The following is a 25211-nucleotide window of genomic DNA, read 5'->3' as shown; positions in this document are numbered from 1 at the left end:
CTGTGAAGTCTGTCAACTCTGACGTCCCAAAATCTACAGGCTTTCAGCAACGAATCTCAACTTGTCCAGACTACAATTTGGTGCAAAAATCCATGCAGAACTTGTGTAGCATATTTCAGCTTTAAACTGGAGTTGTAACTGAGCTATTTTTAATGGGAGGCTATCATAAAATGACTGGCATCTCTGAAGATATTAGTACAGTTCTTACAGGAGAACCTTTCTCCTTTGATGTTTTAATCAAACAAGTTAATGGGGCTCAAAAGCTCCCAGCACAGACGATGAACTCAGTGAATCAAGCATTTCACAAATGTTTAAATCTAGTGTCTGAATGACATAACGTAATGCGATCAGCTGCTGCCCATCCTCAATTCTTTATTAAATAGGCTATTGGTAAACAGAAATGTTGTTTCTCAATTTTCAGCTTCCTAAAGTAAAAGAGAAGAATTCCTGTTTCTCCTTGTACAAGAAGAAAAACGTTAGAGACTCAGAAAGTCAATTAAGTTTGTCTTGAGATGGTCAAAAAGGCATTTGACATTGAAGGAAAGCGTCTGCTATGTCTCAATTCCCTATTACCCATTTGAGCAATGCAGCCAGTGCGACCCAATGTTCCAAGACAAAAGTTTAAAAATTTTTCTTCGTTGTCTTTTAAACATATGACTTTTTGTTAGACCAAAATAGTCTAAATATTCTTAGGATCAAAACACAAACTCCCATGCATGTCTGCACAGTTGTTTTGCAGAAATCTCTTTATTGGTGTTTTGCTGGCACTCATAATGATGTAAAACCCTAAAGCCTACAGAAAAAATGAATGAAAGAATGAGTTTAAAAAATAGAGAGAAAATGAATGCCTCCTTTTTTGGATTAGTGAAGCAAAGTAGAAAAGCCTGCATATATTCCAGCATTGAATATAATGACCTATTTCTGATGATAATAAGCAACTGCTCCGTTTGGTCAAATAAGGATACTGTGAGCTATGAGGTACGTAGTCTGGGCATAGCAATCTTGCAGTCGTGATAATGACACTTATATAGTATTCTACCATTCGCAGGTTCAGCTTGAGTTCACAACTGTCACAGCAGTTGGCTGATTAGCATTAGTATTTTGCTTATTATGTGATATGCGGCTCAAGTTCATCTGAGCTGTTAGGTGCAATCACCGCACTACCAGTGAGCACTAGCCATCAAATCATGTATAATTAAAAGAACATTTATGCTCTTCTTTCAAGGTTATATTCGGCACTCATGATCCAGTGTATTTTAGTCAGACAAGTGCTTATAGATTCATCATATCAAAACTGGTTCAGATTTGTCATGGGATTTGCATGTGAATTCTTTAAGTGTCTGTGGTTGATTAGCACAGACAGCTGAACTGAGATTCTTCATGCAGCATGTATCTGCAAAGCACACATTCATTCGAGTTTAATACATGGATCATGCCATGGAATAATGAAGGCGCTAACTGAGGGACCTTTTTATGAATGCTTTGTAATTCAAACACTGATCCATTTTAAGGATGTAAATATCATTAAAGATACTTTTTTTCTAGCTAACACAGGCTGATAAGTGTCTGATATTTGGACATCTTTGTTCAGTTTTGGAAAAGTATAATCAAAGAAAGTCATTAAACGACCTTCATTTAAAGGAAAACAGAGTGAAACTGCTGTTGTCATGCAATGAATTATATGTATCACCTTAATTCAACACCTGGAAAAAATACTGTGTGACTAGAAAAGGACAAAGACAGAAGGCATGTGAAGATCAGCAGCAAGAATTATGGGTAATGTTATCACCTTATATACTGTGTCGCAACTATTTTATTGTCCCTGTTACCAAGACTGTGGAAATGTGCTCTGTGAACTGTTATGGGATCTAGGATGCTTCTGTAATCCTTCTTATGCAACTCTTTTCTTTTCTTACAGCTCTCTCATGGAATGATAAAAAACATGAGAGAAACTGCATAATATGGAAATGTACACTGTAAAAAATATTTTTCAAAGATATAAATGAAACAAAGATGGTCATACTTTATTTTAAGGTCCTATTCTCACAATTAACTAACTATTAACTATGACTTTTGCCTCAATAAACTCCTAATTACTGCTTATTAATAGTTAGTAAGGTAGTTGTTAAGTTTAGGTATTGGGTAGGATTAAGGGAATATGAATATGGTCCTGCAGAATAAGGCATTAATATATACTTCATAAATGGTAATATGCAGCCAATATGCTAGTAATATGCATGCTAATAAGCAACTAGTTAATAGTGAGAATTGGTCCCTAAAGTGCTACCACAAAGATTATTGGAGTATGTTTTACATGAAAAAACTATTTCAGCTTTTCTACTAAAATTTTATGTTTAATTCAATGCATTATTTGCTGTTTCTTAGTAATTAATTGTGAAATTTACTAGCAATTTCTGAGTGAAAATCCACACCATTTTTGTGTACATCTGAACTCCAACTGTAAAGCTGATCACAGAAATACTGCTTATCACTAAAAATAAATGTAAGACATGTAACTGTTATGTCTGAGAAAGTAAAATGCCTGCTAGACATTTGTAATATTATGTTTTAAACATTAAATACTCTCACTCACGGTAAGCACAGCCATACACAGCCACTCTGATGCCCACCCGGCCACTGGGGCTCCACTCCAGAGGAACAAAGCGGAGGAACCGGGTTCTGATAGACTGGCTGAGTTTATGGTGGACCACGCTGTCTGGATTCACATTACCCACCAACCTCTGTAAACAGACAAAAAAGAAAATGGTTTTCACTTTTCATGAATATGGTACACTTTGTTGTCTCAGAAGTTTTCTGAAGCAATAGAGGCACAAATCCATGTTTTTGTTGTGAGAAGTATTAGATATATTAGGAAATTTGATTATTAAAGGTAATAATGCTAATTAGTTTAAAAATAATAATTTTTATTTTTTAAAATTATCAGTATTAATTATCAGTCCATTTATTTTACACTTTGATTGTTAGCAAAAAAAAAACAAACAAACAGGGGTTTCAAACAAACAATTGGCATTTTCAAGTACTATTTTACACCACATTATTGGAAAGTGCCCTATAATATTTTAATCAGACATTTTCTGCAGATGAAATGCTATTTATGAATATGCCAATCCAGTTGAATGCAAAGAGCAGTATTTCTTTTGAAGGTCGTAACAGTTTATGTAAATGTCAACTCGATTTTCATCTGCTAGCACTCATAATTTGACAGTAATTTGCACCCGAGTCACTTCACAGTTGAGACTTGCATGGAACATGAGAACCGATGACCAAAACGCCACATGGTTACGGATTAATCACAAAAAGAAAACATCGACTTTTTTCTAAGATAGACTTTTCCATGTCCCTTTGAGATAAATAACATCAACATTATCATCACCTCCCCTGGTGAGCCACTCACAGCCCAGAAATGCTGTTATGACGCCAGCAAAAACAACAATCTGACATTAGTGACTTTAAAGGCCCTGTTTTGTTTTGCTTGCAGACACATTTGGAAAAAGAAATACTGCACTAGCCAAAAGTATTACGGATAGCACATTTGTAAATAAGCAAGCGCGGTGCACTGGAGTTTGTGGAAGATCTACTTTAAAGACTCCACTCTTAAAGGAATTGTCCATCCAAAAATGAAAATTCTGTCTTTCTGACTTTCTTCTGTGCACACAAATATATCTTCACTGTGAGATTAAATATCAGCAAGACATTTTTGTAAAATGCAAGGGTGGTTTTCAAAATGTTACTCTGTTACTCTTACTCTTATTTTATTTTATTATTTTATTTTATTTTTAGTTGTTTTAATCTCATTTATGCATTTTGAAAGCTTTTTTTGCACTGATAATCATTATTTTCATATCAAATCAGTTCTGTACTTTATGATACTTCTCCTTCCTTTTGTAAAGCAGTTTAGGTAGTTTTCCATTGTTAAATGCATCAATAGCAACATGAGCACATTGTCATTACATCACCAGCTTTTCATCGACACTCTCATTTGAGCACTCAGTGACGACAACGTCCTGTCCCTGACTGCTTCTTCCTCTCTCTTTTTCCACCTCTGAGAGGGAAAAAAGAAAACAACAATACATCCATCCAATTACCTATCAGCTCACCTCAGCCCAAGGGCACAGCGGAGCTGGGGAGATGCCCCGGTTACAGGCTGCCCACGTAAACAGCTTCTCTCTACACTTCATTAACTCTATTCCTGTATGGACTTCTGCTAGACCTCCTCCTCCTTCATTAAGCCCCTGTGCACTGCTGGCGTTATCACAGACTCTCCATGGACCGTTTCATCAGCCCGGTTACGTCTGCAACTGTTACATCCTCCTGTGATTCACCAGTCATCGCTTCCCTAAAACCAGTGTGAATTCACATCAGAAAGAAGAGCCAACACAAGATGAGCTCAATTGGGGTGGGTTTTGTATTTGTTATTTGACAGTAAAACACTTGTCGGTGCTTGCTATGTCTCTTATAAAAGACTGGAGACAGTTCATTCAAATAGCAAACCAAAGTTATTATTGTTAACTGAACCTAAAACGATAAAAAAAAGTTTTAATAAAATAAAACACATTTTTAGATGAAAAAACTTAAACTAAATGAAAATTCTTTGATAGGATAATTTAAAAATAACACATGATGAATGTTTTACAACTTTGTATCAACAGAAATCAGTTTTTGCGTTGCCCATGTGTTGAATCGAGCTTCCACTGACCTACTCTAAGCATTGAATTGCACTCTGTCCCCGGAGAAGCGAGGGCCCGAGAGTGTCAGAAATAGACAGCACCTCAGTGCCTCTGTGACCATGTTTAAATGAGAGCTAAGACAGCAAAACTGTCCCCAGATGACAGACAAGAAGTCTCTTCCTTCCCTCTCTCTGTCTCCAGTGTGCATTGCCTGCACTAGGAAACATCATGAATGTTTTATTTTCAGTCATTCAGTGAAACAGAAAACAGATTAAATATCTAAAGAGATCCAAAGGCCTGGCAAGTGACGATTTCATCATTGTCTGAGAGCTGTAAGGGTGTCGCTAGCATGTGTACTGTGAGCCAAGTGAGAAACTCACACACTAGGTGATTTTTTTAGCACACACACTTCTGCGAATCTGATTCTTGCCTGCTATGGCTGAATGCGTCGCAGACTTTTACATCAATTATACTTTATGGCACCCGAATGGGCCACCAGGCTCATGCTTTAAGCAAGCTAATCTAACGAAACCATGGGTCCTCCTATCGATTGCCTATGGGGCTGCTCAAGCCTCTGTGTAACGTGAGACCTGAGAGGTATGGATGAGAGATGGAAGGTGAGAAAGAGGAATATAGAAAGAAATTAGTTGATTTAGCTACCCATAATCAATGACATGCGATTACTGCTTGAGAACAATAACAAGATGAACTGACGAGCAAAATTGATATAATATAAAACATAATATAATAATATATAATAATTATATAATATATCATATTTAGGGCTGTCAATTAATTAAAAATAAAATCAAAATAATTAAATAATACGCTGATTAATTAAACAAATAATCACTATTATTAGCATATCTTTGCTAAGAAAGGTCTGAAATGAAGATTATTTTATTGCTGCATACAAAACAAACATCACAACAAGTGACTTTAAAAGTCAATATGACAAAAGTCATTTGTTTTATTTCCCTTACAGAACTTATACATGGATAAGGGAAAATGATTCAAATGCATAATTTTCTGACATTTTTTATAACTAAAATGTGCTAGTTCAAACTGAAAGAACTAATATTTTCAATATAACTATATATAGCAAATATTTCCTCACATATAAGAAATTGAAAGAGAGAATAGTTTGTTTTATGTAGCTTTTGATAGTTTAGTGCAATGGAACTAACTAGTTCAAAAACAGAATTGTGTCAATGATAAAAGCTTAATGAGTTCAAAGACTTAGTTTGTCACTTTTGAACATTCTATTTATTCAAGCACAACAACAGTTTTGATGTCGTAAGGTAAAACCTTTGTGGTATTAATCCTAAGATTTGCTTTAATGTACTGCCAGGATTTCACAAAATCCGCCCTTTTGAGCAGGGTACATCCACTTATATATACAAAAAACACTTAAAGTGTGTCCCTCCTGATTAAGGACTACTAGGCATGTTTTACTACCTATTCTGTTCAAAAATTGCTATAAATAAAAAAAATTGTGTCAATGATAAAAGCTTAATGAGTTCAAAGACTTAGTTTGTCACTTTTGAACATTCTATTTATTCAAGCACAACAACAGTTTTGATGTCGTAAGGTAAAACCTTTGTGGTATTAATCCTAAGATTTGCTTGAATGTACTGCCAGGATTTCACAAAATCCGCCCTTTTGAGCAGGGTACATCCACTTATATATACAAAAAACACTTAAAGTGTGTCCCTCCTGATTAAGGACTACTAGGCATGTTTTACTACCTATTCTGTTCAAAAATTGCTATAAATAAAAAAATAATAATATTAATAGCTAGAAGTTGCCCATTAAGATTATTACACATTTGATTGTCATGAAATTTCATTTGAGGGAATGAGGAAAACCATATTGTTTTCACAATAGTTCAGAGAGCTACTTTATGTGGGCTCAGTGCCAATACTCAACTTACACCTAATTCAGCTATGCTCCTACTTCAGCTAGGCTCCAAACAAATTATAGTATCCACATTGCTCCGCTCATGCTCACAGTGTGAATACTGTAACCTGTTAATATGACCACCAAAATAAATGTGTGGTGTGAAGCAGGACTTATACATTGATGGTGAGAATGCAAGCTTGAAATCTCTTCTGTCAAAAAGGAAAGAAAAAGAGAACAACAAATAAAAAAAGGACAAAGAGAAAATAAAGGTATTTCTGTCAATACAGCACTGCTTGAAAGCAAAATGATCCACCATATGGAGGTAACCTGGATGTCATGACTACATAACTGTCAGTTTTAACATCTGTCATGTTGTTAGCATGTTCCAGTTTGATTCCTGTCATCCTCCCTGTTAGACTGGGAATTCTCTGGCTATCCTTTTCGCATCCCAGAGACACTAGCACACTTCACTCACACACAGACTGTCTGCGAAAAGAAAATGACAAAGGACGGCATGAACACAGCTCAATAGCTCAAAGCCCCACAGGCTATAAGACGGAAGAAATGACTGTGGTGAGGCCCCCACAAAGCTTATGCAGTCAGCAATTTTCGGTCAACGTAGGCGAATCCTGTTTCCCTGCCAGGAGATGACGGCAATACAAGATGAAGACAAAGAATGAAATGTGTCAGTGAAACTCCAGCAAGATACATGTCAACAGCTATTTCTGCTTTTGAAATGCTAGCCTGTCTTCAGTTCACCAGGGCCACAATATTAATGTGACATGAGCTGTCCGGATCTCAAACGTTTAACCAAAAATCAACACCTGACTAATGCATAAAACTGACTGTTATTGTTGACTGATTATTGATTAAATATACAATAAATGCATGCTTTTACAAAATGTACTTGCTCCTTCCTCTCTATCCTCCTCGGTCTCACAGCAAACACTATTACACATCAACACACTCAGCAGCCACAGCAGTGCAGACTGGAGAGAGCAATTATCTGCCACTTCGGGGAGCCCATTCACACCTTCCTATAAGAAGACCTCTGACATACAGCAGAGGCAAACAAGCTCTGCGGATGGGCCATCATCTTAGCCCAAAACATTTGGCAGCTTTCCTCAGCAGATTCAGATACAACGCTCATTAAGTCAAAGCACCATCTTGACAACAAATTAAGAGTGTTTTTATTCTTATTCTTTTGATTGACAAGTCATTCTTTTCATTTAGCAGACACCTTCTTTTACAAACCATTTTTTACTATTATTAATGTTGAAATCTGGTGTTGCTAAATATTTTTGTGGATACTGTGATACTTTCGCCCCAAGATTCTTTGATGGATAGAAAGTTCAAAAGAACAGTATTTATTACATTGGGTGTGAAAATGTGTAGATTTTACTGAATACATAAGATTTAAAGCTAATTATTGCATTACAATAAATTCTGGTGTTTCAACTCACTATATAGATATATAAACTTACATAATCTTAATTACCATTGATGAAAATGTATATTTTCAATACCTCACTTATGGGAATATATTTCTGTTTGTGAATTTCTTTTATATGATGAATGGATGTATCCTTATGTAAAAGGGCAAGGATCAATCCCCTAAACCTGGTGAATGACACATAATTGTAAACAGAATATAAATAAAACCAATTGACTGCTACCTCAGAAGCATTTATATACAGATTACTAAATCAATCCTTTACACATGACAGCACAGCATGACTCAGAATGACAGTGAATATAAACCATTTCTTACTGTATATCATGTCAAACATTCCAAGCTTTATAATGAGCCTATTGTGTATCAAATAAAAGTGCTGCTGGAATATTAATAAAGCTGAGAGAGACTGCAGACATTATTATTATTACCGCATTGCTTCACACTGTTGAGCAGTGTTAACTTTACACTTCTGATCAACTTTATTCTACATTTCCACCACATTAAAAGCTAATTACAGCTTACTTGACTGTAATCTTCTCTTTTAATTAAACACACTTTGAAAATGCCATTATATCTTTAATAAAGCAGCGGTCTCATCGTTTGAATATAATTACAAAGCAGCAACAGGGGACGATGAAAATTCTGTAATTTACAAGCGTTCTAAGTGTAGAGGCCAAGCCTGAAGACAAAGACAATAGATGCGTTGCTGGCTCAGCATCAAGCTCTCTTCAAACACCTGCAATGATTGAGAGGCTGTGGCAGGTTCAACATCATTAGAACAATCTATTTCAGGAATCTCAGAAATTGCTAGCAGCAATTCGTATGTTCGTAACTGAACTCAGAGTTCAGTTAATGGGATCAGAACTTTTCAGCGCATGAAAATAAGCTGCACTAAAGATATTCAAAACAAGACTATCTGCAGCAGCATAGGTGATGCGTAATCAATTAAAGCAGTAAATATTCAGCCGCTAAAAGAGATAATCAAAAGGATAATGATCTTAGTTTCACATGCTCTTTGGAAATTGAATCCAAACAGGCCGGTCAGAACCCTGACACAAAGCAAAGAAGGGGTTTATTTTGCCCTAATGACCGGGTGAATGTACATTATCCCACTTATTACTCACCAAATAAATAAATAAATTGACATGAAATATTGATTTGAGTTGAAATTATATGATTATGTGAGAAGAAAGAGACTGCAGAGTGATAAGAGAAGCATTGAACTAGTCCATTGTAGGAAATTGGTTGTCAGGGACAATGGTGAAATATACAGTTTAAAGATCATTACACAAAAATATTCAACTGCAGAATGCTGCGATTGACCAATCAGAATTGCGTATTCCAGTGCACCGTGTAATACTAAACTGTATAATTTACAGTTGCCCCAGACAGTCTATTTCCTATAGCTGTGCTAGTTTGCTGTATTTTATCACTCCACAGTCTTTTTCCTCTCACATAATAAAATAATTTAAAGCAAAATCAATATTTAAGATAAGCAGCTATATAAGATATATAAGATAAGCAGCCAGTTATTTTTGCAAAATAAGCCCCAACAGGGTGAAATGGAATACACACACTTACCCCAACATTGTCCTCTAACATGTACTGCTTCCAGATGCGTCCGGTGTCACTGTACAGGAGCATGTAGGCACTGACCCAATCATTGCTGCCATGACGACCTTGCGTGGCCACCGCTGTCACCTCCATTCGGTCCTGGAGGTCAACTTGCAACCAGGGTGACCTGTCCGTCGACTCTGGGCTCCACCCACCTCCTCCTAGAGAACCCCATAAGCCCTCTGTCAATGTTTATCAAAACATTATTCGATTTTGAGTGTCATATGATGGAGAGGAAATTGGCACTGGCTTTCATTTGAGCAACTACATGAAACTATCACAACTGCATTTCAATTTGGCTTTCAGTTGGTTTTGTATTCATAGTGTGAGCTGCTGTCAATCAGTAGATGCCTCCACTCCAAAACAAACCAAGAAGCATCAACCTCTTGACCTCGCTTAACATGTACAACATTCACTTTGGATCTGCCAGCACATGTGTTCCATATAAAGTTGCATTTCTGCCTCCACAATCCTCCAGCTCACTGCATGGAGAAATTGGTCTGAATCAGGGAGAGAAGTTCATTACTCAAGCACTGCGGACACCACAGGAGCAGATCAGAGCAGAATTTTAAACTGGGGACCTCTGACTTGAAAGAAGCAGCTTTTACACAGACCCCCTAGAGAGAGGAATCATTTAGTTTGTTACAGATGCATGCGGTTAAGGTTGGTCACATTTATAAATAGCTCAGAGGACATGCGAAAAGCGAAATCTCAATAATGTATCAAGCCTGCAATTTTCTGGAGATGGAGTTATGGTTTTCTTTCTTGTCATTTTGGGCATGAATTAAATTCACATGAATGATTTAATGATCTTCATCTTTTCCCCGTGATTTATTTATTTGGTTTTAAACAAAAAGTTGAGATACAAGGTTTATACTGATGATGAAGCATTATCATGAAAATATTTTTGATACATTGCCTTGGAAATTTTAAATAAGAAAAAAAGCATTGTTTAATTGTATAAAATGTTGCATAACAGTTGTATGATATAACCTTAAACAAACCTTACACAATATACATAAATATATGAACATGTACACTACTGTTCAAAAGTTTAGGGTTGGCAAGATTTTTAAAATGTTTTTGAAAGACTATTTTTCACACCAAAACTGCATTTATTTAATCCGAAATACAGCATAAACCGTAACATTGTAAAATATTATCACAATGTAAAATAACTGTTTTCTATTTGAATAATTTCATTTTTAATTATCTGATGATAAAGCTGAATTTTAATCAGCCATTACTCCAATCTTCAGTGTCACATTAGTGTCACATAAAACTATTAATTTCTTACAGACCCTAAACTTTTGAACAGTATTGTGTAAATATTTACACATGTAAAAGAATGACAGCATTACAAACTCAAATATGTCAATAAATAGTCAGTATAGCATGCAGTCTATAGGCAAAAAAACGGTTACTGTAGGTTCAAAGAATTCATGAATAAAAGGCTCCCATAACACTATGACGGCTTCAATTTCCCAAGTGTAATTTATATGGTCTCCTTAATTGACACGTATGGATGAATTAACATGCAAAGGAGAACTTACCATCTCTTTTGTTTAATTTGGCAAAGTACGCAGCCCGACTGTCTGAGAAATGTGAAGAGCTCTGAAAGGAAGTTGCAGGCAGAAGAGATGCCAGAGATCCATCACAGCTGTCTGGATAACACAATAATAAAACAGACAAATATTAGCTAATGTGAAAACAAACCCCTCTTCTTATGAATGTGTAACATATTTTCCTCAGATAAATCTTTTTCTGTTCAGATCATCATCACACAGGTGCGATCTCTTCACAAATAATGATACCTGCAAATAATCCGGATAGTGTGGAATTTCATGGCAAATCCACATTTATGCACCTCTTTTGTTCATATCAAACCAAGTTGCTACATTTTGAGAGTTTGAATAACTGAGTGAACTTTTTTCTTAATAATTTCAGAAGGTGCAACATTCTATTACCTGTAGATTTGAAGGACAACCTGAAGAAAAAATAAAATAAAAATCAACATACAGATCTGAGCTGAAATTAAGTTTAGCAGTTATTTGAAAATAATTAAACAAATGCACACACAAAGGTTTAGCATTGACATGGTTTTACATGTTTTAAAGGTTGTATAATCTATGTAATAATAATAATAATAATAATAATAATGGCTTCATGGTCAGAAGCTTAAAAATGAGATGGAGAGAAAAACAGGTTTCTGGGTCAAGAAAGCAACTGCTGAACGTTATCTCTATGGTAACAGCAAAATATACCACTGTACTTTGGTAAAGTGTCATAATTAGGGTTAAAACTCAGTAGGGGTCCTGACTTTACTGTTTGATGGAAAGGGTTATGTGCTACATTACCATGTAAAGTTCACAGACGAGACAATAAATCACCTATTTATTCTATAGTGTGAAAAAAAACATTCCTAGCTAACAAAATTCATCACAAAACAAGTTAATCTAGAAATATCCAAAAACATTTAGTAAAAATCTTGCCCATAAAAATAAACATTCTGAAAGTTGTCCCACATGAAATGTCCTCAATAAGACCTCCAATGGCTTCAGGACATAATTACTTTAAAACCGACTTTTAACCACCGCATGTGCCATTCCTGAACTGTAAAGACAAACGCATGTTTTTAACAATGACTTAAAATCAGAATGAATTGAATTAACATGTCCACAAACTCTTCTTGAACCTTCTCTTGGGTGTCTGCTACAGATGCTAAACTTCTTTCACTGTGGTTTTCATTACAGCTCCCCAAATGATGTGAATTATTTTGCATTGCAAGCAAAGGCCTTGAGGCAGGAAGAAAGAGATATGAAAGGGTAATTGGATATCAATAATTACACATGGGATTTCTCGGTCAGCTCCCTACCGGTGTTGTATTCCACAAAGACATTTCCATTTAAAAACATTCTGCCGTACTTTATGTTTGCTGTCCAATGTTACAAGCCAGAGTCTAAGGCTTAAAAGGGCACTTAAATAAAATTGATAGCTATGAACATCATGAAATGATGATAGAAATCACTTGTTGTAAGTTCACAGGGTCTGATCTATACATTCTGAATATGAATAAGCACTTCAATCACAAAAAAACATCACAGACAAATGCTGCACACTCCAGATAACCCCTCCTTTTAAATTTAGATGACATATGTTCAGCTATTAGCCTCCTGCTAAGCGCTAACCACTTTTGACCTTCATACATATGTGAAGTCACTGCAGTGTCTGAATCTCTTCTTGTCATATTCTTATGTTCAAGCTCTCTTGACCTTTGCAGATTCCCAGTGATGAGACCAAAAAATTAGACAACAAAGCCACTTTTGTGAAGGCTGCCATGAAACGTTAATCATTAGGAAATAAAAAGCTCTTCTTCAAGCAGACTCTACAAATCTGAGTTAGCATGAATTCCATCAGATGAAAGTAATGAATGTTCATCCATTTATGGGAATTTGAGTTTTCAGTAATTTTGCCAGATGATGATGGCACAACACTGACATTTAACAGGAAAAAAAAAACTGTGTTTGGCATTTATTAGAAATATAGCTATTATAGTCTCCATACACAGTAAACAATTAAGGTGCATTCCGTTATAATTTGGTGCTAATTGAAAAAGTTTTACACATTAAGAAACAAATTGATCTATTGTGAAGAGTCATCTGAATGGTGTACACTTACATGAGATTTACTCATAATAGTTTTTTATAAGAAGGGTTTTAATTATGTATTGTTTCCTTGTTTCACCATGTTGAAATGACGTGACCCATTGTGTTTCACTAAGCGTCAGAGAAAATCTTCATGCCTCTTGTGAAAAAAGAAGTGTGCTTAAAGGTCCACTAAATTGCCTTGAAACCAAAGGGACTTTGTTTGTAACATGCAGCGTTATTCTATGTGGTGACGTAATTTCAACTGAAACAGGAAGACAGGGCGGGACATATCAAGCATCTCTGCCCCCTTTTTAAAATCGCCAATAGCATTTCATTTATATCAGCTTGGGTCCGAGCCGTTGAGCTTGGTAAAGCCGCATTTGACAGCTTATGACAGCCACAGTCTAATAAATTACCTCCTTATATTCAATGTGAAACTGTTACTAAAGCAAAACAATGACTGTAATCATGCTGAGAATGTGTAGTTTGAAAAGTGTGTAATATAATGGTGAATGGCACTGGTATTATCTATTCTACTCAACAGTGCTGTTTCTAATACCAAGTCTGTCTAACAGTTTCTCCTCCTAATCTCACCCATTTTGCTATAAAATATAGCATTCTGTGTAGAATTCAAATGGGTTCAATACGTTTTGTGCCGACTTACGCATATGATCCGCTCTGTGCTATTTTGTCTCTGGACCGGAGCAGACTGTGTGCGCGCTGCAGTGGTTTGCAGGACACAATGCGAAACCAGACTTCACTAGCCCCAATCAAAATCATAATTACACTAGGGCTGCTCGATTATGGCAAAAATCATAATCACGATTATTTTGGTCAATATTGTAATCACGAATATTTAACACGATTATGAGTGGGCCACATGACCAAAACTTTATATGAGTGATTTATTTAAAGATAGCAATATATATCAAATATTTTCTTTAAATAAGGTTGCTATGACATCTACAGTTTAGAGATCAGCGAAATTGCACAATTCTCAATACCACAGGAGAATAATATGATAACTCATATTAGTAAAAAACAAAACAAAAAAGTCCTCACATTTTTTTTTAAATAATTAGACTGTCAGTGCAATAAAAAAAGACAAATGAAACAAACAGTGCTTTAAGTTTTTTTAGCAAGTCTAAAGTATTAATTTAACAGCCTACTACAGAAATTGAATAATTTTATGTAATAATAAAACAGCATAGTCTTCACTGTAAGAATAATTAAACTTTCTTTGTTTCTTATTAACGCTAAAAAAAAAGTCCTTCAGTCAAGACCAGTGAGTGATTTTCTCTCTGTCTTTTGTTGTTTGATTAATATTAAGCACAGTCGACAGCAGGAATAGTCTGTTGTCACTTTAGCCGCATGGATCCAATTTATTGTTACACACATATTTTCATTCTCAACTGTTTACATTCACTTAAGACATAACCAACCAATGTTATGCCACCTTTGACACTTTTTTGCCTGTATTTGACCATTTAGGCACGCACCTTAAGCTAAAAGATTAATTTATACATGTCCGTGTTCTGTTCCGTGTCGGAGCGCATGCACAGAAACCTCCTGAGGAACAGTGCAAGACAAGTTATCTTTCGCGCTTTTAAAAATCAACTTTAATAAATCAAGCACATCCCATTTTGCAAAAGCCACGTTACATGATTTTACTGAAATTGGGCTTTTATGGAGGAGCAAAAGCGCACTGCTAGAAAGGGGGCGGAATAGGGCGCAATAATCATATTTTCTCAATTATTGTATTTTCATAGTCGTTGGAGGCCGAAATCGAAACTGTATTTCGATTAATTTCACAGCTCTAATTTACACTCTCTGAATCGTTTCCTGTCCCCTATAGTGCACAACGTGCCATTCACCATACTGAAAATACTAATTCTATGAACATGTGAAAAAGGGCATAACACAGGGCATAAACACTGGTATGGCATATGCCGTTTCCTGTCCCCTATAGTGCACAACGTGCCATTCACCATACTGAAAATACTAATTCTATGAACATGTGAAAAAGGGCATAAACACTGGTATGGCATATGTAAGATGGAAAGATTTCATGACAGAGAAAATGCCCAAGTTGCTTCTTTTTTTACAGGACATGTAAGGAAATTAATTATTGTGTTGAGCGCGCTCTCTGATATTCACTAGTATCAGTGTCATTTACATAAACCTCAGAGACACTCATGCTGATCTGGAATTTAGTGCAAATGATTGAACAAATCTGAATCTTTTGATGAAAGGAAAGTAATCAAAAGTTGTTTCCTTTCGCATCACTGCACAAACTTACGAGGTCAATGACAAGAACCTTTTTAGAGAAAGCCTGTGGTGGCCCCGGTTCTCCCTGTGTGCTCGTTGAGCTGCGTTTAAGATTACTGTGCCTCTAGCGTGGAGTGGCAGATTACGAGTACAGCAATCTGAGCGTGTCAGCACTCAAAGGCCGCTGAGCCGGGATAAAGCAGGGGTGCAGATCTGCTTGGACTCCGACGCTCTCCCCATTGTTCCTCGTCTCCATGCCAGTGCACAGCAAGACACTCTAATCTGCTGTAGAGCAAGTGAGGACACAGTGAAAACTGGCCGCCAAGCGATTACAATAATCACTGCATTCCAGCCATCTGTGAGTCGAGAGCTGTGTTCATTTAGCGGATCTATTTGGTTTCAAATGGTGACCACGACAGACTGAATGGAGCTGAACAATGTTTTCAGCTCAATGAAGAAACAAGGGTTGAGTGCAGATGAGGTAAAATATCATTCCATATTGCTGCAAAAATCCTCTGCGTGACCTGACTTGACTGCACTCATATCATGTCTGTGAACAGATGCCTGTAATACCGATTTAAATGAAGAGGATCAAGCTGTTTTCATACATCTGAGTGTCTTATTCTCCCGGGGTGTCTATTACATGTCAGCCGTAATACATCAGAGCTCCTCTGGGATTATGTTGATCACACTGTCACACGCTCTAACAGCACCATTCAAGCCCTTTATGATTTAACCCATTCATTCTTCCTGACTGATCTCTATTCCTCTCAATTCTCTCTACATCATAATTAAAAAGTCTCATTAGCTATGAGAAATGTAATTCATATTACACCACTACACTTTGTTTGAGCATTTATTCAAGTAAGGTAATTTTACACGCTTCTAAATAGAACAAAACACCCTAATATGTATCCAAACAATAGTAAATACAGTGAGTCAAATCAGTGACTCAATTCAACGTATCTGTTCATTTCCTCAAACCGTACAAACGGACTGGTTCAATAGAATGACTCCGATTTCTAACTTAACATATCAGAGAGACAGAGAAAAAGATGACCGTTGAGGTGAGTGCTACATCGTAGCGTATTATTAGAAAATATCTGAAAGTCTGTATGGTTTCTCTTTGGTTTTGACTTCTGAATGCAAACAGACATACATACATCAAATAAACCACCAGAACACAGAGTGCAATATGGGCAAAAATCGGTATGCTAATCATGTTTTAATCCAAGAATTTTCCATATTACACCAATTTTGCTCAACATGTGAACACTTTTAACAGCATTCTGATGGTTTATTCAGTGTGTGCATGTCTTGAATGCATGTGTGTTTACATTAAAACCACCAGAGAAAAATACGGTTACACTTTATTTCGATAGTCCACTTTAGACATTCTACTAACTATAAGTAACTTTGTAACTACATGTCAACAACATGTCATGTAATTGTATTATCCTGCTCTCAATTATAAGCATAAATAGCTTTCTCACTCCGACACATGCTGGGAAATGAAAGCTCTCAATATCTGATTCTATCAGCATCGGTCTAGAGCGAGCCATCCATCTTTAACATCATTGACTCCCACTGTCACAGACTGCAGCCCAAACAGATGCTGGCTGCATTAATTATATTTCACAATTGTCAGCAGATTAACGAGGACACTTGTGGTTGCCAGCATGTCATAAAGTGTCTGAATGCATCTAAATGTCTTTTGACCTTTGTAAGCATTCAGTGTAGTCAAGAGGTCAACGCAAAATGCTAAGGCTAAAAATGCAAATTTGTTGAGGCTTAAAAAATGATGCAAGACAGTATTCAGTCCCTAATAATACTGAATGCTTGTGTAGTTCTAGTGTAGCCTACAACTGAGACTTACACTGCTGGCAGGTGAGCTGATTAGAGAAAGTTATACTGACAGACTATCTGAGCTCAGTGTTTTTTTCTACAGTCTCAGCAGGTTGAAATGCAGGTTGAACAATACAAAGCTATCAGCTCCAGTATTCTCTCAGCTATTGCTATCTCTGAGCTAGTATGGATTAAATTGATCAAAAGTGACACTTAAAACATTATAATGTTGCAAAAGATTTATAATTTAAATAAATGCTGGACTTTTAAACGTCATATTCATCAAAGAATGACTTGACAAAAAAATTATCAATTTTCTCAAAAATATTAAACAGCAAAATGTTTTTTAATACTGATAATAATAATAAGAAATTTCCACAAAATCAGCATATTAGAATGAATTCTGAAGGACCATGTGACATGAAAGACTGGAGTTATGGCTGCTGAAAATTCCGCTTTCCATCACAGAAATAAATGATACTTTAAAATATATTCAAATAGAAAATTATTTGAAACTGTAATATTTCACAATATTGCTGTATTTTTGGATGAAATAAATGCAGCCTTGGTAAGCATAAGAGACTTCTTTCAAAAACATTTAAAGAATTGTATCAACCTCAAACTTTTGAACGGTAGTATACATTTTACACGTGTAGTTGAAATTAATTGAAAAACATAACTGAGATCCCATGATATTACACAAGGTACAATCATATAAATAAATAATGAACGTTGCAAATTACAAGTATATACCAATATAATAAAATAACATTTAGGAGTTACATCAGCATATTACATAACTCAAAATTGAGTCCATAAAATGCAGGGAAAAGTAAGTTTGCAGGAATATATTTAGGAACATCAATTTTATATGCACATACTGTATATATGCACAAATATTAGCAGACTTTCCATAGTGACCAGGGAAGGACTCCACTGCTGGTGTCTGCATATAGCTTTAGTGCCATCAACGAGGTAGATTATACAGCCACAGCAGCTCAGGAAATGTGACCAAAAGCTTATCTCATTGGTTAGTCAGATTGTGTTTTGGATGAAATGGGTCTCTCAGTTCTCTCATTCTAAAAGTGAAAAGTCCTTGAGGGCCTTATGTTTTGGCCACTTTCATGCTGGTTTTGGCATTGCTACACAGTTTGAGATGGTCTACCTGCAACAATAGCCAGTCTAACCAGCCAGTGCCAGTAATAGACTTTGCCTTATTCCAGTAACAGCTTGTGCAAGCTGTTGCCAGAAAGTGAACAGTGTCGCCTATCTAAACCAGATCCAAACTGCAGTAGTGTGGAGACTGTCATTAGTGGTGTGTGTGGTCACTTTTTGAAAACGTGAGTAATGTCCTAAAGCAGTAGCTCTGCATGCACACAGGATTTGCTGGCCCAGCAGTTAGCATGAAAATACTGCTCCAAAGACAAACCATATGAGAACTTGACCTTCTCTTGCAGATTGGGATGGAATATATTCTGTGACAGATATGCATCATGAAGCCTAATTGGAACATCACTCAATGCCTTGATAAGCTATTCTCTCCAATGATTTTAAGTAGAAAGTGTATCCAGGCCTATAAACTTTAACCCTTCTTTCAAAGTCAATGATAACTTCTATCCATTATCCATTATCTTTAATCATCCTTTTAATATACAGCTAACAGGAGAACAGAAAAAAATAATCATATCAGTGAGACATTGACACAGCACAGTCCAAAGAGCTCAGTGCATTGCATATTACTGTATGTGAAAAAACACAGTAGGTAGTCATATAGCAATTTTAACTTAAAATAAAAGAGATTCATGCTAATTCTGTGCATATTTGCCAGAAAGCTGTAGGGACCACATGGCCAAGACAATTTCTAAATTGATCAAGAGAAGGTCACCCACCAGGAAACCTAGCCAATTTAATTTTTAGCATCACCCAAGCTGTTGATGAGACTCAAGCAAAGGATGTAAAACAGCATGTTACTCCCTGAGTGCACCACTGCTCATAATTAAAGGCAGCCAGCACGACCCAGTATTTTACACAGGAGAGGATTTTTTTTATATACATAGATAGATTGAACGCTCCCAAAACCCCCAGTACAATACATTATATCACAAAAAGATAATATAAAAGCTTTTTAACATCTTTTGTGCAATTTTTCATCCGTAATTGGATATAGTGATCTTCGTAAGACAATGAATAATTGTTTTCTATGGAATATGCCCAGGGGCATCATGCACCTACTTTTTTTGAGGGGGCTTCAGTGACATATCTGGCACTTCATTGTGAGACTGTGAGTCATGATAGTCTTGTGCTGTCATTTTATAGTGTGCATGGGGGTTGGATTCAAATCCTGATATAATATAAATTTTTATAATGAACTGAACTTGACTGCCAGTGATCATCGCTGCCAGATAGCATCCTGCATTTTCATCTATGCATAGGTGTCTGGCAGTGCAACAGCTGAGGGTGTTCTCTGTAGTCCTTAATGTGAGTCACCTGCAACACAGATTCCCTAGTGTGAGTGTGACATTTAAACTGAAATATAACACTATTTAGAATTTAAAGTACATTGTTAAATTCTAAAAATATTCAATATGTTGTCAGATTAATATTTTATAAAATTTTTGACAGATTCCCCCAACCACCCACACACAAAATCTGCATGAATTACTTAAGCATTTTGGCTTCAAAACAGTGAAATTCACCAAAAGGCAACAACTTTGGGTCACTATTAATTTTGCACCTTCAATCATGTAAAATGTCTCAGGTTACGTATGTAACCATGGTTCCACGCTCTGAATCACATGTGAAATCAGTCCAATACCTGGGCGAGATGTCAAGGGTGAGTGACGTCATGACCAGGAAGCTATAAAAGCAAGGCGTCAGCTTCAGGAATGAAGCAAGCGCTGGCAGGGATGCCGGAAGTATGGCACCGAGACACAGCGTCTCTTTCCCTCGAGGAATCGTGGTTACATACGTAACCTGAGACGTTCCTCTTCAGGAACTCGCGCTGCGTCGGAGAACGCCTCGGGAATGAGAATGCCCACACCCCAAACTTTCTAATCTCTGCCTAGCGTGGAAGCCTGCACAGCTATGGCGAGAGAACAGAAGAGCCAGGAGTGGCTCGCATGTCTAGACCATAGAACCTGACAAAGGTAATGGACGTGGACCAACCCAATTGTATGTGCTCGCACTGGACACATACAATTATGCTTCTGCTGGTCTGGCTCCCTGAAGGGAGGAGGACTGAAGGCCTGGAGTACGATAGGCTGTGGTGCAGATGAGGGGACTATAGGGACATACCCCACTCGAGGGTACATCAATGCCTTGGCCAGACCGGGCACAAAGTCAAGATAGGAAGGGGCCACAGATAGGGTCTGCAAATCCCCAACTCTCTTAAGAGAAGATATCGCCAGAAGAAAGGTAGTCTTTATCGTGAGGTGGCAATCAGAAATCTCCTCGATTGGCTCGAACGGAAGCTTACAGAGAGCTTCTAGCACCACTGCCAGGTCCCACGTGGGGACGCGAGATCATACGAAAGGCCTCAGCCTCAGCGCACCGCGGAGGAAACGTGTAACCAGGGGCTGTCTTCCCACTGACTGGCCACCGAGAGGGGTGTGGTAGGCCGCAATGGCCGCCAGTACTGTACCGACTGGGCAGTTAGCTGGGTCGAGCTGGCGGTCTTTACACCAAGAAGTGAAAAGTTTCCACTTCAAGGTATACAGTCTCCTCGTGGAGGGAGCTCTGGATTGGAGGATGGTCTCAACAACCTCAGTTGAGAGACCAGAAGCTACTAGCTGTGCCCCCTCGGGGGCCACACCAATAACTTCCCCAGCTTCGGGCGGGGGTGAAATATCGTGCCCTCTGCCTGTGAGAGGAGGTCCCTCCTGACGGGAATCTCCAATGGAGAGCCGTCGAGGAGGGAAATCAGGTCCGAGAACCATACTCGGCCCGGCCAGAACGGGGTTACTAACAGTAGATGGACTCCGTCCCGGCGCACTCTCTCCAGAACTCCCGGGAGCAGAGCGATCGGGGGAAAGGAGTACAGACGAAGCCTCGGCCACGTCTGTACCATGGCATCCAGCGCCAGTGGAGCTGGATGAGTCAGAGAGAACCAGAGGGGACAGTGCGATGTCATCTGAGTCGCAAACAGGTCCACCTGAGCCTGGTCAAAATCTCGGGGTGAAGCTTCCATTCCCCGGGCCTCAGCCACTGCTTCGACAGGATATCTGCTCCCACATTGAGATGCCCAGGAATGTGCACTGCTCTCAGCGAGAGGAGTTTCTCCTGGGACCACACAAGGATCTGGTGTGCCAACTTGTACAAGGGGCGCGAACGCAGACCTCCCTGGTGGTTGATGTAAGAGACCACCGCTGTGTTGTCGGTGCGCACCAACACATGGTGACTTCTTAGGTCTGGGAGAAAGTGTTTTAGTGCTCAAAACACGGCCAGCATCTCCAGACAATTGATATGTCATGTCAGATGGCGACCATTCCATAGACCACGGGCAGGGTGGCCACTCATGACCGCACCCAAACCGGTGAGGGACGCGTCCTTCGCTAGTGTCACATGGCGACAAGGAGCTCCCAGCACCAGGCCCTGAGAACCAAGGTTTCCTCCACTAATTTTTAGCATCACCCAAGCTGTTGATGAGACTCAAGCAAAGGATGTAAAACAGCATGTTACTCCCTGAGTGCACCACTGCTCATAATTAAAGGCAGCCAGCACGACCCAGTATTTTACACAGGAGAGGATTTTTTTTATATACATGGATAGATTGAACGCTCCCAAAACCCCCAGTACAATACATTATATCACAAAAAGATAATATAAAAGCTTTTTAACATCTTTTGTGCAATTTTTCATCCGTAATTGGATATAGTGATCTTCGTAAGACAATGAATAATTGTTTTCTATGGAATATGCCCAGGGGCATCATGCACCTACTTTTTTTGAGGGGGCTTCAGTGACATATCTGGCACTTCATTGTGAGACTGTGAGTCATGATAGTCTTGTGCTGTCATTTTATAGTGTGCATGGGGGTTGGATTCAAATCCTGATATAATATACATTTTTATAATGAACTGAACTTGACTCCCAGTGATCATTGCTGCCAGATAGCATCCTGCATTTTCATCTATGCATAGGTGTCTGGCAGTGCAACAGCTGAGGGTGTTCTCTGTAGTCCTTAATGTGAGTCACCTGCAACACAGATTCCCTAGTGTGAGTGTGACATTTAAACTGAAATATAACACTATTTAGAATTTAAAGTACATTGTTAAATTCTAAAAATATTCAATATGTTGTCAGATTAATATTTTATAAAATTTTTGACAGATTCCCCCAACCACCCACACACAAAATCTGCATGAATTACTTAAGCATTTTGGCTTCAAAACAGTGAAATTCACCAAAAGGCAACAACTTTGGGTCACTATTAATTTTGCACCTTCAATCATGTAAAACGTCTCAGGTTACGTATGTAACCATGGTTCCTCGAGGGAACGAGACGCTGCGTCGGAGTACGCTTCGGGAACGTCTTCTGTGACCACGCTCTGAATCACATGTGAAATCAGTCCAATATCTGGGCGAGATGTCAAGGGCGAGTGCCATCATGACCAGGAAGCTATAAAAGCAAGGCGTCAGCTTCAGGAATGAAGCAAGCGCTGGCAGGGATGCCGGAAGTATGGCACCGAGACACAGCGTCTCTTTCCCTCGAGGAATCGTGGTTACATACGTAACCTGAGACGTTCCTCTTCAGGAACTCGCGCTGCGTCGGAGAACGCCTCGGGAATGAGAATGCCCACACCCCAAACTTTCTAATCTCTGCCTAGCGTGGAAGCCTGCACAGCTATGGCGAGAGAACAGAAGAGCCAGGAGTGGCTCCCATGTCTCGCCCATATAACCACGCTTTAGGAACATAACCCGCACGTGGGTAGAGAAACGCTTTGGCCAGACCGGGCGCAAAGTCAAGATAGGAAGGGGCCACTGAAAGGGCCTGCAAATCTCCAACTCTCTTAAGAGAAGATATCACCAGAAGAAAGGTAGTCTTTATCGTGAGGTGGCAATCAGAAATCTCCTCGATTGGCTCGAACGGAAGCTCACAGAGAGCTTCTAGCACCACTGCCAGGTCCCACGTGGGGACGCGAGATCGTACGAAAGGCCTCAGCCTCAGCGCACCGCGGAGGAAACGTGTAACCAGGGGCTGTCTTCCCACTGACTGGCCACCGAGAGGGGTGTGGTAGGCCGCAATGGCCGCCAGTACTGTACCGACTGGGCAGTTAGCTGGGTCGAGCTGGCGGTCTTTACACCAAGAAGTGAAAAGTTTCCACTTCAAGGTATACAGTCTCCTCGTGGAGGGAGCTCTGGATTGGAGGATGGTCGGGGGAAAGGAGTACAGACGAAGCCTCGGCCACGTCTGTACCATGGCATCCAGCGCCAGTGGAGCTGGATGAGTCAGAGAGAACCAGAGGGGACAGTGCGATGTCATCTGAGTCGCAAACAGGTCCACCTGAGCCTGGTCAAAATCTCGGGGTGAAGCATCCATTCCCCGGGCCTCAGCCACTGCTTCGACAGGATATCTGCTCCCACATTGAGATGCCCAGGAATGTGCACTGCTCTCAGCGAGAGGAGTTTCTCCTGGGACCACACAAGGATCTGGTGTGCCAACTTGTACAAGGGGCGTGAACGCAGACCTCCCTGGTGGTTGATGTAAGAGACCACCGCTGTGTTGTCGGTGCGCACCAACACATGGTGACTTCTTAGGTCTGGGAGAAAGTGTTTTAGTGCTCAAAACACGGCCAGCATCTCCAGACAATTGATATGTCATGTCAGATGGCGACCATTCCATAGACCACGGGCAGGGTGGCCACTCATGACCGCACCCAAACCGGTGAGGGACGCGTCCTTCGCTAGTGTCACATGGCGACAAGGAGCTCCCAGCACCAGGCCCTGAGAACCAAGGTTTCCTCCACATGTCTAAGGCACGTAGGCATCTCCGCGTGACCTTGAACATGCGAAGTGGGTTTCCCCTCGGGGAGAACCCCCTGGTCTTGAGCCACCACTGTAGGAGTCTCATGTACAGCAGGCCAAGAGTAATCCCGTTGGACGCAGCTGCCATCAGACCCAGCAGTCTTTGAAACTGCTTGACAGTGATTGACTGGCCTTCTTTCACTTTCTTGACTGCTGTGAGGATCGACTCAATCCGAGCAGTGGACAAACATGCCTGCATCGTGGTCGAATCCCACACCACGCCCAGATAGGTGGTTCTCTGTAATGGAGAAAGCACACTCTTCTTGGCATTTAGTCTTAACCCCAACTCTCTCATGTGAGCGAGAACGACATCTCGATGTCGAACTGCTACCTGCTCTGAATGAGCTAAAATCAACCAATCGTCGATGTAGTTGAGTATGCGGATGCCCTGGAGTCGCAACGGAGCCAGAGCAGCATCCACACATTTCGAGAGTGCAAGGCCGAAAGGAAGAACACGATATTGGTAAGCTTTTCCCCCAAAAATGAACCTCAGGAACTTCCTGTGACGAGGAAGGATGGAGATATGGAAGTATGCGTCTTTTAGATCGATTGTGACAAACCAGTCCTCGGACCTGATCTGAGACACGACTTGTTTGATTGTGAGCATTCTGAACTTCAGTCGCATGACTGAGCGGTTCAATAAGCGCAGATCTAAAATGGGACGCAACCCCCCACCCTTCTTCGGAACAATGAAGTAACGGCTGTAGAACCCGGAGTCTATCTCGTGCGGAGGGACCACCTCGATGGCCTCCTTCCTTAAGAGAGTAA

The 25211-nt window shown here is 39.2% G+C and overlaps 1 protein-coding gene across 1 annotated transcript in view; it reads right to left on the bottom strand.

Annotated features, from left to right (window-relative positions):
- cntnap5a (contactin associated protein family member 5a) overlaps window positions 1–25211 on the bottom strand; it is a 77222-nt gene that overhangs the window by 39753 nt on the left and 12258 nt on the right. The window contains exons 2-4 of the mRNA XM_016237701.1: window positions 11214–11324; window positions 9628–9821; window positions 2594–2741 (exon numbers count right to left, since the gene is read on the bottom strand). Of these exons, the coding sequence (XP_016093187.1) occupies window positions 2594–2741; window positions 9628–9821; window positions 11214–11324 (453 nt within the window). The remainder of the gene's footprint in view (window positions 1–2593; window positions 2742–9627; window positions 9822–11213; window positions 11325–25211) is intronic.

This window comes from Sinocyclocheilus grahami, unplaced genomic scaffold (genome assembly GCF_001515645.1).
Source record: "Sinocyclocheilus grahami isolate Dianchi unplaced genomic scaffold, SAMN03320097.WGS_v1.1 scaffold523.1, whole genome shotgun sequence".
Lineage (NCBI taxonomy): Eukaryota > Metazoa > Chordata > Actinopteri > Cypriniformes > Cyprinidae > Sinocyclocheilus > Sinocyclocheilus grahami.
Note: the sequence above shows the minus strand (reverse complement) of the source record. Positions and strands in the feature narration are given on the sequence as shown.